Source organism: Leucoraja erinacea, chromosome 31, assembly GCF_028641065.1.
Source record: "Leucoraja erinacea ecotype New England chromosome 31, Leri_hhj_1, whole genome shotgun sequence".
NCBI lineage: Eukaryota > Metazoa > Chordata > Chondrichthyes > Rajiformes > Rajidae > Leucoraja > Leucoraja erinaceus.
In genome coordinates, this window is record NC_073407.1 from 13,710,280 (window position 1) to 13,721,564 (window position 11,285).

The 11,285-nt window shown below is 45.5% G+C and overlaps 1 protein-coding gene across 1 annotated transcript; it reads right to left on the reverse strand.

Annotated features, from left to right (window-relative positions):
* Positions 1–1,004: 1,004 nt before the first annotated feature.
* On the reverse strand, positions 1,005–10,910 carry ambp (alpha-1-microglobulin/bikunin precursor). The gene is made up of 6 exons (XM_055659732.1): positions 10,791–10,910; positions 9,516–9,728; positions 6,833–6,899; positions 3,494–3,661; positions 2,498–2,671; positions 1,005–1,223 (listed from the first exon to the last, which is right to left on the reverse strand). The coding sequence occupies exons 1-6, from the start codon at positions 10,908–10,910 to the stop codon at positions 1,195–1,197; spliced, it is 771 nt and encodes a 256-aa protein (XP_055515707.1). The 3' UTR covers positions 1,005–1,194.
* Positions 10,911–11,285: the final 375 nt, after the last annotated feature.

Sequence of the window (11,285 nt, forward strand, 5' to 3'; positions counted from 1 at the left end):
ACCACCAGAGATGCTGCCTGTCCCGCTGAGTTACGCCAGCATTTTGTGTCTACCCTAAAACTATACACGTCACTGCCTTCAAACTAGGAACACGTTACCCTACAATTTACACAAATCTACCATACATACAGCAAATAAATGCCTTCCAATTTACACACACTCCTGCTTAGAATATTCAGAGGATATATCAAACAACCCACATCAAACGTGGCATTACATGACTCCTAATGTATAAACTATACATGCCCAACCTTCAATTTACCTCCACCCATTCTACTAGCTAATGATTGCTTTGTTATAAATTAAACACACTCCTTACATACAAGCTACTTGTACTCAGCCAACAAACGTAACACTCTGACAGGACAGACCACACGTGCACATCCTTCAGACCACACACATTCCACTCCATTAATTCCACATGTTATCTTCCAAATGAATAACGTCTCTCCCTGCAAACCCACCTTTTAAATAGCTCACACCCAACATCACAAACCTGAACAGATGCATACATCCTGCAATCTACCCAGGAGACACAGACTGCAGATGCTGTAATCTGGAACAAAAAACTGCTGGAGGAACTCAGTGGAGTAATTCAGGACAGAGGCGGGCTGTCAACCCAAAACAGTGATTAACCTTTTGCCTCCACAGATGCTGTCTCACCTGCTGAGTTTTTTATTACAATCTACACATGCAGTCTTGCAAATTACATATACAGTACATTTCCTTACAATATAACACACCCTCCTCTACAAAGAATGCAAAACCTATCTTTAAATCCATACATTGTTAATGCAACAAACCACCCTCAGCATCCCATAAATAATACAGAAAGTATCCTGGTGCTTACACCCAACTCTACGCACTGCCTTCAAACTACCACATTCTCCCAACTAACAGTACACAGTACAAAAAAAACTACATTCAAGGAAAGACCCTGGGAGTTCCTTGTGTGGAACTAATTGTACACATTTAACGATCACATTCAGGAGAAAGGCAACAAATTCATTTGATTGTTTTATTTTTATTGATGACTTTGTGAAAGAACATGGTCACTCTGTTGAAAGCGAGCACAAGCAACCTTGCTGTCTCTACCAGTTGACTTTAGCATCAGACACATGTTCTTGGTGTGAGCCACGGCTTCAAATTATCGTTTCTAATGATTACTTCTGGTGTTGTTCTTGAACAGGATTTCTATTGAACAGTCAGAAGCTCTTCCTCCCCTGGAAAAGAGAAAGAAATGTTTACCTTTGGGCTCATCACAGTTTGGAGACAACAGTGTGGCTCCTTGGAGGATCCTCTTAGATTTGGTGCATCCTTCTGAGTTCCTTTCAGTACCTCTAATGATACCGCCTGACCTCCGCCACATACCCCATGAAGGATATCCACTTCTATTTCTTCCCTGAAACGTGTGGGCCCACTCCAAACTTCAACCTCTTTCAACTTAAGGAGGGAAAAAAAGGGGCTGTGAAATATCCCTGGCAGATGAAGAACAAAAGAGTATTTGGAACTAAAAGAATGTTAAGGACAAAAGAGTAACTTGGGGAAAGTATGTCCCATTAAGAATTAGTGCAGTAATCTGTGTGGAGCCTCGTCTGTATCTCCCATGGTGAAGGACATGTACGCTAGTGAGTTCAAGGGATACCCAATAACATATTCAATTAGGAAAGAGGAGGTGTTGGTGGTTTCATAATGGAAGCGCATAAAGATAGCTAAATACTCAGGGCATGACCAAAGATATCTTAGGACGTTGTGGGAAACAAACAAGGGAGAAGATCTTTGCATCTTCGTCAGCCAGGGGTGAGGTACTGGAAGACTGGGGGTCAGCTAATGTTGTGCCATTAGTTAAAAAAGGCTGCAAGGACAAAGCAGGGAACTATAGGTCGGTGAGCCAAACATCTGCGGTGTGAATGTTACTGGAGGAGATTCTGAGAAGACAGGATTTATTTGGATTTGGAAAGGCAAGGATTGATTAGGGATAGTTAAGCACAACTTTCTGCGTGGGAAATCACGTCTCATGAAAATGATGTCTTTTTTTTTAAGGAGATGATCAAAAGGAATGACGAAGGCAAAGTGATGGGCATTGATAGAGAGTTTGGGTTGAAGGTAGAGGGAAAAAGTTTAAAGGTATTTGAAGGGCACGCTTTTCACACAGGGTAGTGAATGTACACAGATGTTAGTGCTGCGTACAATTACAGTTCAAAAGACATTTGGACATGCGTGGCTGGAAAACCTTTCAAGGGATATTGGACAATTGCAAGCAAATGTATTTAGATTAGATAGGCATCTTGATTGGCCTGGACAAGTTGGGCTGTAGGGCCTGTATCCGTGCTGTATAACTGAGTAAACTGCTGAAAATAAAACAGAGGCATGCCTGTGGCGTGTGATCTTGTTTGAGCACGTCTAAACCCATGGAGCTAAAGCAATGAGATGAATCAGCTAAGAGTTATTATCAGCCAGAGTTCGTGGGAACAAGAGGCTCAGGAACAATCTGTACCTTCTGGAATTGGGTCACAATACTCCATACACTCCTTCTCCATGTAGAACCTGTTTCCGTTTCCTTCACACCCACTGTATTTGAAGGTGATGCATTTGCCATTAACAGAATCAAATGCCCAGAGTTTGATGCTCATTCTGCAAGAGCCAATTTCTACGGGCAATCTGCAGGCAGCTGTGACAGAAAGAGAGAAGAGGGATAAGAAGCAGCATTAATGACAGAGGTTAAACTGGTACAAACTCTGGGAGTAGACCCTGTAACACCGATGCCATTCTGATAGATTGTAACACCATTATTAACTGGTCCTAAACAGTTCTGTTATTCAAGATGATTCAACGCAGCCAAATGCACTCTCCATTATTGAGACCACGTGGCAGTTTTTGTTGGTGGTGGGGAAACTATTCCTTGGACTACAGGAGGTTGAGGGTTGACCTTTTAGAGGTGTATAAGATCATGAGTGTATAGATACAGTAAATACACAGTCTTTACGCAGAGTAGGAGAATGAAGAAGCAGAGGACGTGGTGGGTTTTAAGTAGGGGGAAAGATTAATTAGAAACACTAGGGCAACTTGTGGGTATATGGAATGAGCTGCTCATTGAAGGAGGTACTATCACAACATTTAAAAGACATTTGGACAGAGAGGTACATGGTTTGGATATGTTTAAGAAGAATATGGGCCAAACACAGACAGACGAGACTTGTGTAAGTGGGGCATGTTGGTTGGCATGGGCAAGTTCGGCACACTATGATTCGATACTGGAGTAACTCAGCAGGTCAGGCGCCATCTCTGGAGAACATGGATCGGTCTGAAGCAACTCAAAACATTGCCTCTTCGTGTTCTGCAGAGATGCTGCCTGACCTGATGAGTTACCCCAGCACTTTGTATCTTCTTTGAGAGTCAATTATTGACTAACTCTGCTTTTATAGACATGGGAATGTGCATTCACAAATACCATGAGATGTTTACCAAGGTTAGCTGGTGCTCAGTAACTCACCTACAGTCCGGCAGGTCTGCAAACATTGTTGTTCAGTGGCAAACCTATTCATGTTGCCGAGGCAGCCACCATATTTAAATGTTTCACAGGTCATCGAGGATTGGTTGTAGAAGAACATGCGTATGCTCTGGAAGCAAGCTCCAGAATCAGGCGCAAGTTGGCAGGATTCTTGGTACAAAAGGGAAATCAATGTTAATATGAACAAATATACAAAACATTTTTTTTTTTTAAATTTCAAAATAGACTTTATTCATTGATAAATATATACAATTCCTGAACCATTCAAACAAACAAAATTCATCCGACATTTTCGGAGACTATACAAGTTTTTTTCAGTACAATTTTTTTTACATTTTTCAAATTTCACCAAACAGTCCCCCACCCGTGCCACTCTGTGGCCCCCTGGCGTGGGATACCTTCCCTTAATTTAATTTGAGGGGCGTCTCCACCATACCGTGCCCCCCATGTCCAGCAGCGGAAGGACCCTAGACTGTGGTCCTCCCCCACCGAGCCTTGGCGTTGGCTGCACCAAGCTTCAGCGAGTCCCTTAGCACGTACTCCTGCAGTCTGCAGTGGGCCAGTCGGCAACATTCCCTGACGGACATCTCGCTCTGCTGGGTGGTGAGCAACGCTCGGGCAGACCAAAGAGCGTCTTTGACCGAGTTGATGACCCTCCAGCAGCACTCGATGTCAGTCTCTGAATGTGTCCCTGGGAACAGTCCGTAAATCACAGAGTCCTCTGTGACGGAGCTGTTCGGGATAAATCGTTCCAGGGACCCTTGCATACCTCTCCAGACTCTTTTTGCAAACCCACACTCTGCAAAGAGGTGGGCAACCGTCTCCTCTCCACCGCAACCGTCCCGGGGGCAGCGTGAGCTGGTGGTGAGGTTCCGACGGTGCAGGAAGGATCTAACTGGGAGGGCTCCCCTCACCGCCAGCCAAGCCAGGTCTTGGTGCTTGTTGGTGAGTTCTGGCGATGAGGCATTTTGCCAGACAAGCTGGGCAGTCTGCTCTGGGAGCCACGCCACCGGATCCATCGAGTCCTTTCCCTGCAGTGCCTGCAGGACATTCCGTGCTGACCACTGCCCGATGGACTTGTGGTCAAAGGTGTTGGTCCGGAAGAAGCTTTCCACAGACGACAGATGGGGGGGCAATGTCCAGCTTACTGGCACATTGCGTGGCATCTGCGCCAGGCCCATCCTTCGCAACACCGGGGACAGGTAGAACCTCAGCAGGTAATGACACTTAGTGCCCACGTGCCTTGGCTCTACACTCCGCCTGATGCAGCCACACACAAAGGTGGCCATCAGGGTGAGGGCGACGTTGGGCATGCTTTTACCCCCGTTGTCTGCCGACTTGTACATTGTGACCCGTCGCACCCGGTCCATCCTCGACCCCCAGATGAACTGGAAGACGGCCCGGGTGATCCCCGTGGCGTAGGAGGGAGGGACAGGCCACACTTGTGCCAAGTACAGCAAACCCGAGAGCACCTCACACCTGATGACCAAATTTTTTCCGGTTATGGAGAGGGAGCGTTGCCTCCACAGCTCCAGCTTCCTCCCCACCTTGGCTATCCGCTCCAGCCAGTTCTTGTTACTCGCCTCAGCCCCCCCGAACCAGATCCCCAGCACCTTCAAGAAGTCAGGCTTGATGGTGAAGGGGATGGAAGATCGGTCGGGCCAGTTGCCAAGTTGCCCTGACCCTAGAGGAGCTGACTGGCTCCATCCGATCCTTTGACTCGAGTAAAACTCCCGGAAGCGATGGCTTACCGGCTGAGTTGTACTCGGCTCTGTGGGACTGGGTGGGCCCGGACCTGCTGGAAGTGTACAACGACATGCTTCTAGCAGGCAGCATGTCAGACTCCATGAGGAAAGGCAGCATTACCCTAATCTACAAGCAGAAGGGGGAGAGGAAGGATATAAAGAATTGGAGACCCATAACATTGTTGAATGTAGATTACAAGATCCTGTCCAAGGCCATCGCCAACCGGGTCAAGTCTGCTCTGGGACGGGTTATCCACCCGGACCAAACCTGTGCTGTACCTGGCAGGAAAATCTCAGACAGCCTAGCGCTGCTGAGAGATACCATTGCCTACGTGCAGGACAGACGGGTGGATGCCTGCCTAGTCAGCTTGGACCAGGAGAAGGCCTTCGACAGGATATCGCACACGTACATGAGGGACGTGCTCTCTAAAATGGGTTTTGGGGAGGGAATCCGAAATTGGATCAAACTGCTCTACACCAATATCAGTAGTGCAGTCCAAATCAATGGGTGGGAATCAGACAGTTTCCCTGTAAGGTCTGGAGTCAGGCAGGGTTGCCCTCTCTCTCCTGTCTTGTTTGTCTGCTGTATTGAACCTTTTGCCGAGTCCATCAGGAAGGATGCGAGCATAAGAGGAGTGACATTGCCAGGCAGTGGAGGCATTCAAGTAAAGACCTCCCTGTACATGGACGATGTCGCCGTCTTCTGCTCGGATCCAAGGTCGGTCCGCAGATTGATCAGCATCTGCGACCAGTTTGAGTCGGCCACGGGAGCCAGGGTGAACCGCAGGAAGAGCGAGGCCATGCTCTTTGACAAATATACAAAACATACAAACCACATCTCAGAGAATCAGGAAGCAGGTCACCTTAGCCCACAATACTGGAACACCTAGGGACAGATCTCCCCTCTCTTTGATCCGTGGATAGGTGCAGGAATAAAGATCTTCAGATACAAAATGAGACAGCAGAAGCTGGGTATGCTCTCCTTGAAGCTGAGTAGTTCAAGAGAGGTATGATTGAGATTCCCTTTAGTCAGAAATGGGTGAATTTTATCGTGGCTCAGATGTAACAAAGCTACATCAGCTTGTCTTCACAGTGGGAGACAAAAGTAACTTCCTAGAAATGTTCAGCTTCCAAAGGTCTAATGAAAGGGAGCAAGTATGTAACATTACTAAAAACTGTTTGAAAACCTTTTAGGCCAGTGGGAAGATGTGACCAGAGGTATTTTTACCCAGAGGGCGTTTGAAATCTGGCTCGCACAGCCAGGATTCAGCAGTCTACATTCTGTACAGCTCCAATGTTGTGAGTGTCCCAGCCTCCACTATCCCAGTGTGGCGATGCCACTAGTTCTGTTCCCAGTTCTGCCGCAAATACTGTTCAGATCTGGCACTCAGCCCATTTGCTGAGACATAGCAATACCCTGCACTGTGAACTGTGTGCGCCCAGTGCTGCAGCTGCCATTTGCTGCCTTGCATTTAATGTTCTAACTGCTGATTTACCCCATTCCTCCTCCGAGTCCTGCTGATTGCAGCAATTAGTGCGGTGGTTCACCCTTTGCTGAACCCAGTGCTGCACCCACCTTCATTCGCCTGAATGGCCCCAAAACCAGATCCTTCTGTGTCTTCGGCTGTTCTCCTCGTACGAGCCTGCCCAGAAAGAAGGAAGAAAACATTCTGATTTGATTAGACACTGATCCTTGGAATGAGCTAATGTAAACACTGCAAGTTCCTGAGGTAAACGGAGATTTCACCTTTTTATGTTGTTTATCATTTAATTTTATATCTCTTCTTACTTCAAACCATGGATGGATTTTTTAAATGGCAACTAGATCTCTCCCTCCAGTGATTTGAAAGCTGATGTTGCAACCATTCACTCCAATCACATTACTCATTTGATGACTTAATCATTGAGTGGAATTCAGCTAACCCCAAATCTAGAATCAACGTGTGAAGAAGGGTCCCGCCCTGAAACGTCACCTATCCTTTTTCTCACAAGATGTTGCCTGACCCGCGGAGTTACTCCAGCATTTTGTATCTATCTCGAGAATCAAACATAGAAACATAGAAATTAGGTGCAGGAGTAGGCCATTCGGCCCTTCGAGCCTGCACCGCCATTCAATATGATCATGGCTGATCATCCAACTCAGTATCCCGTACCTGCCTTCTCTCCATACCCCCTGTTCCCCTTAGCCACAAGGGCCATATCTAACTCTAGTAACGGCTTGACATTTCCCTGCATTATTAAACTCAATTGCTATTAATTCACTGCATGTATACCGTTGGGACGATTGACCAACATTGCATTTTGCTGGAAATCATAAATCCAGCCTCGTGCTAGTTTTGAACACACTTCGGGAGTTTTAGAAATAAATATGAAATTAAGTATTGATCGTTGTTATGCAAGCCAGCTGGGGCTCATTCTTGTATTATAGTTATGATCTTTGGCAGACAAGCGCATTCAGTAGGCTGAAATAAATAAAAACACTTTCTAAAGGATGAAACACACTATGCACCTTTTCAGTAAGTTACAATATAACCCAATCAATTCTGTGCTGCCATTGGGCAAAAAATCACAACTCCCACCAACAGCCAACTCCTTTTCTATTTATCTGTTCTATTCAGACTCATTTCTCTGCCTCCTCTGGTACCACCATTCCTCGTGGTTAAGGTTACTCAACCCTCTGTAACATTTTCCTGTCTTTCACATGCAGAATATGCTTGGTTATAGAATGATGGGAATTTATACCCCACAAGGAGGCTACTGCATTCTTGCAAGGGAAAATTTGAACTCTTTTGGGATCTCACACATCCCAGTCCTTGCTCCTTATTCGGCAGGTTAGAGCCATCAGACGCTGACCCAGATGGAGCTTCCTGTCTCCATATTTTTGTCCAATGACCCAGATGAACGTTTCCTCCACTTCCAACAAAACCTATGTCCACCAGTGAGCGACCACTGTCATGTGAGCCTAATTCTAGGTCACCTTGATGGGAGTTCTTCATGATTTTGTGTCATTATTAACTGGCAGCTAACCAAATTTGGATTGTTTTCTCTGGGGCACCTGAAGTTGAGGGAAGACCAGATATAGTGGTATATACAATGATGACACACATAAATAGGGTAGACAATCAGCACATTTTTCCCAGGGTGGAAATGATAAAAACTAGAGGCCATAGCTTTAAGTCGAGAGGGGGAAGGTTTAAAGGAGATGTGTGGGGCATGGTTTTTTACATAGAGAGTGGTGGGTGCCTGGAACGCGCTGCCAGGGGTGGTGATGGAGGCAGATACGATAGTGACATTTAAGTGGGTTTTGAGTATGGATATCCGGGGAATTGAGGGAGTTGGATCAGATTTATTACATTAACTTCAGCCGCTAAGCTAGAATTAGAAACATTAACAACAGCTCAACAAGCTAGTGTACTGGAGTTACCGCATCGACTTCTATCCCACAAGCCAGGATATCAGAGATACTGCATTAAATACTGTTCATAATACCAGTGTACTAGTTACAGAATCATGTAAGTTCCTAAGCATAAAAGCATGGCAGTTACTGAATTAACTACAGACCCCTTTCCAATGTATCAAATTACTGAATTAATTACTATCTCATAGTCCAATGCACCAGAATAATCATATTACCCATTGCCCAATGTGCCAGATTAGTACAAACACCATACTTGCAATAATTACTCATACTGTCCTTTATATCACTTTAACTGTTACAGAATTAACCTCAGTGACTAAGATCAGTGTTAAAGAATTAATTAGAATCTCTAAGACAAGTGTAGCAGATTTGCAGCATTATCTAACTGCCGCTGGGCCAAATGTACTAGAAGTGCTGCATTAACTACATATTCTGAGACGTTGTAGCATAGTTACTGCATAAACTATAGACCCCTGCCCACTGCATGAGTTATTATGCTAACTACTGTCCCTGCGCCCAGTGCACTGGAGTTATAGTCCCTGTGCCCAGTATACCAGAGCCCACATCAAGGATAACAGCGACCACATTAACTACAGCTCCCAAGCCTAGTGTACTAGAGTTACCTCATTAATGACAGACTCTGAGCCTGATGTACTAGAACTACTGCATTAACTACAGACTCTGGGACCTTATTACATAGTTACAGTGCTAACTATAGACCTTGATCCACTGTATGAGAGTTATTAAGTTAACGACTGTCCCTGTGCCCAGTGTACTAGAGTTCCAGCAACCTACAAGCCCTCGTGCCCAGTGTACCACAGTTATATCTGACATGGATTACCTGATTTACATTCAAGTTTTCCAAAAGCTGAAAATCAGCATTTGCTTTCGTTGGGACAGCTGTTCCAGTCCCCAGCAACTGCACGGCACAGAGCAGCAACAAGAGCACACCACATTTTCTTTGATTTGTTCCAAAATAGGACAGTAACTTAGAGCAGCTGAGAGTTATCAGGCAGCCGATGTCCCAATACCAGTGTATGTTAAATAGTGATTGCTAAAAGGTTCACTATTTACTCTTTGTGTTATTCATTAATCCCATCTTGATGGAATGATTGAGAAACCAGCAGAAGCCTTGAGGGGGTAGCTCAGCTGGTCTGAGTCTGTTAGGAATATGAATTATTATACAGGGTTATTAGGTGGTACTAACTTATTATTACTGCTCTTCATTGAATAAGAGGATCAACCCTTGGTCAACAAGGAGTGGAGGAAGCACCAGCTCGCCGAAATATCTGGAGCCAAAAGAATGAACCAGCTGAAGGAACTCGGCAGGTTAGGCAGCATCTGTGGAGGCAAAGGCAAAGTCGATGTTTCGGGTCACGACTGTGCATCAGGACTGCAGTCCCTTGTGTCACTGAAAAATCTTGAGGTGCAGCATTGTGAATCTGTAACACGGACTAATTGCATAAGCAACAAAAACAGCATGCTACAGGCAGCACAATCCCTCACAGGCATTGAATAGTGGTGATCAATTAAACAGGAGAAGGAGACTCTGAGAATATCCCCACCCTCAATGACGGCAGACCCCAAATTGCTAAAGAAATGGTTGAAGCATTTGCAACTATGTTAAACCCATAAGTATCATAGAACGTAGAAAAGTATCGCACAGGAAGGGGCATCTTATCCCCATGGTGTCAGTTTACCATGATGACAATCTAATCCAATTCCATATGCCTGTACACAGTCCATATCTCTCGGTTTCATGTCTATTCAAATGTCAAATAAATATTCCATCTCAGCTTCCTACTGAGGTGCATGCCATCGCAGAAGCCATTCTCCAGTCACTTTGATTCACTCCATTGTAATATCAAGAAATGCTGATAAAAGCTAGATATTGCAACAGCTCACCAGTCAGCAATGCTGGTAGTCACCCATTCCTTCTCTCCAGAGATGCTGCCTGACCCGCTGAGTTACTCCAGTATTTTGTGTCTACGTTGGTAAGCAGCCAGTTCCGCTCCTGTTCCCAAAATTGGACAAATCTCTCGTGGCTAACTACAGCTAATCAGGCCGCTCTCGATGGAAGGCGTCATTGACAGTGTTGCACTCAGTCGCCAATAACCTGCTCACTGTTGCCCAGTTTGGGTTTCACCAGGATTACTCTGCTCCAGACTTCTTCACATCCAGATGTTGGCAGAGTGCTGAATTCCAGAGGTGAGGTGAGAGTGGCTGTCCTTGACATTCGGGTGGCATTTGACTGTGTGGGATCAAGGTGCCCTGAGAAAGCTTCAGTCAATGGGCATCAGAGCAAAAACACTCCAAAGGTTGGACTCATTCCTCACAATAAGGAAGATGATTGTGGTGACTGAAATGGTGGTCAATCTTCACAATTGCCGGTCATCACTGCAGGAGGTCCTTAGGACACTGTCCTTGGACCATCCATCTTCAGCGGCTTCATCAATCACCTTCCTACCCATCATAAGGTTAGAAGTAAGGACGTTGATTGATGATTGCACATTGGGAACTCGTCAGCTAATGAAGCAGCCCATTCATTCAAGCAGTGAGAACAAGACAATATGCAGGCGCGGGTTGATGACTGGCAAATAACATTTGTGCA

Excerpts from the sequence above, each read along its gene's own strand:
- ambp (XM_055659732.1), bottom strand. The coding sequence starts at position 10,910 with ATGTCAAGGACAGCCACTCTCACCTCACCTCTGGAATTCAGCACTCTG. Across the intron at positions 3,662-6,832 it reads GGCCATTCAGGCGAATGAAG|AATCCTGCCAACTTGCGCCT; the intron begins GTGGGTGCAGCA and ends TTTTGTACCAAG. Across the intron at positions 1,224-2,497 it reads TTGTGACCCAATTCCAGAAG|GGGAGGAAGAGCTTCTGACT; the intron begins GTACAGATTGTT and ends TCTCTTTTCCAG.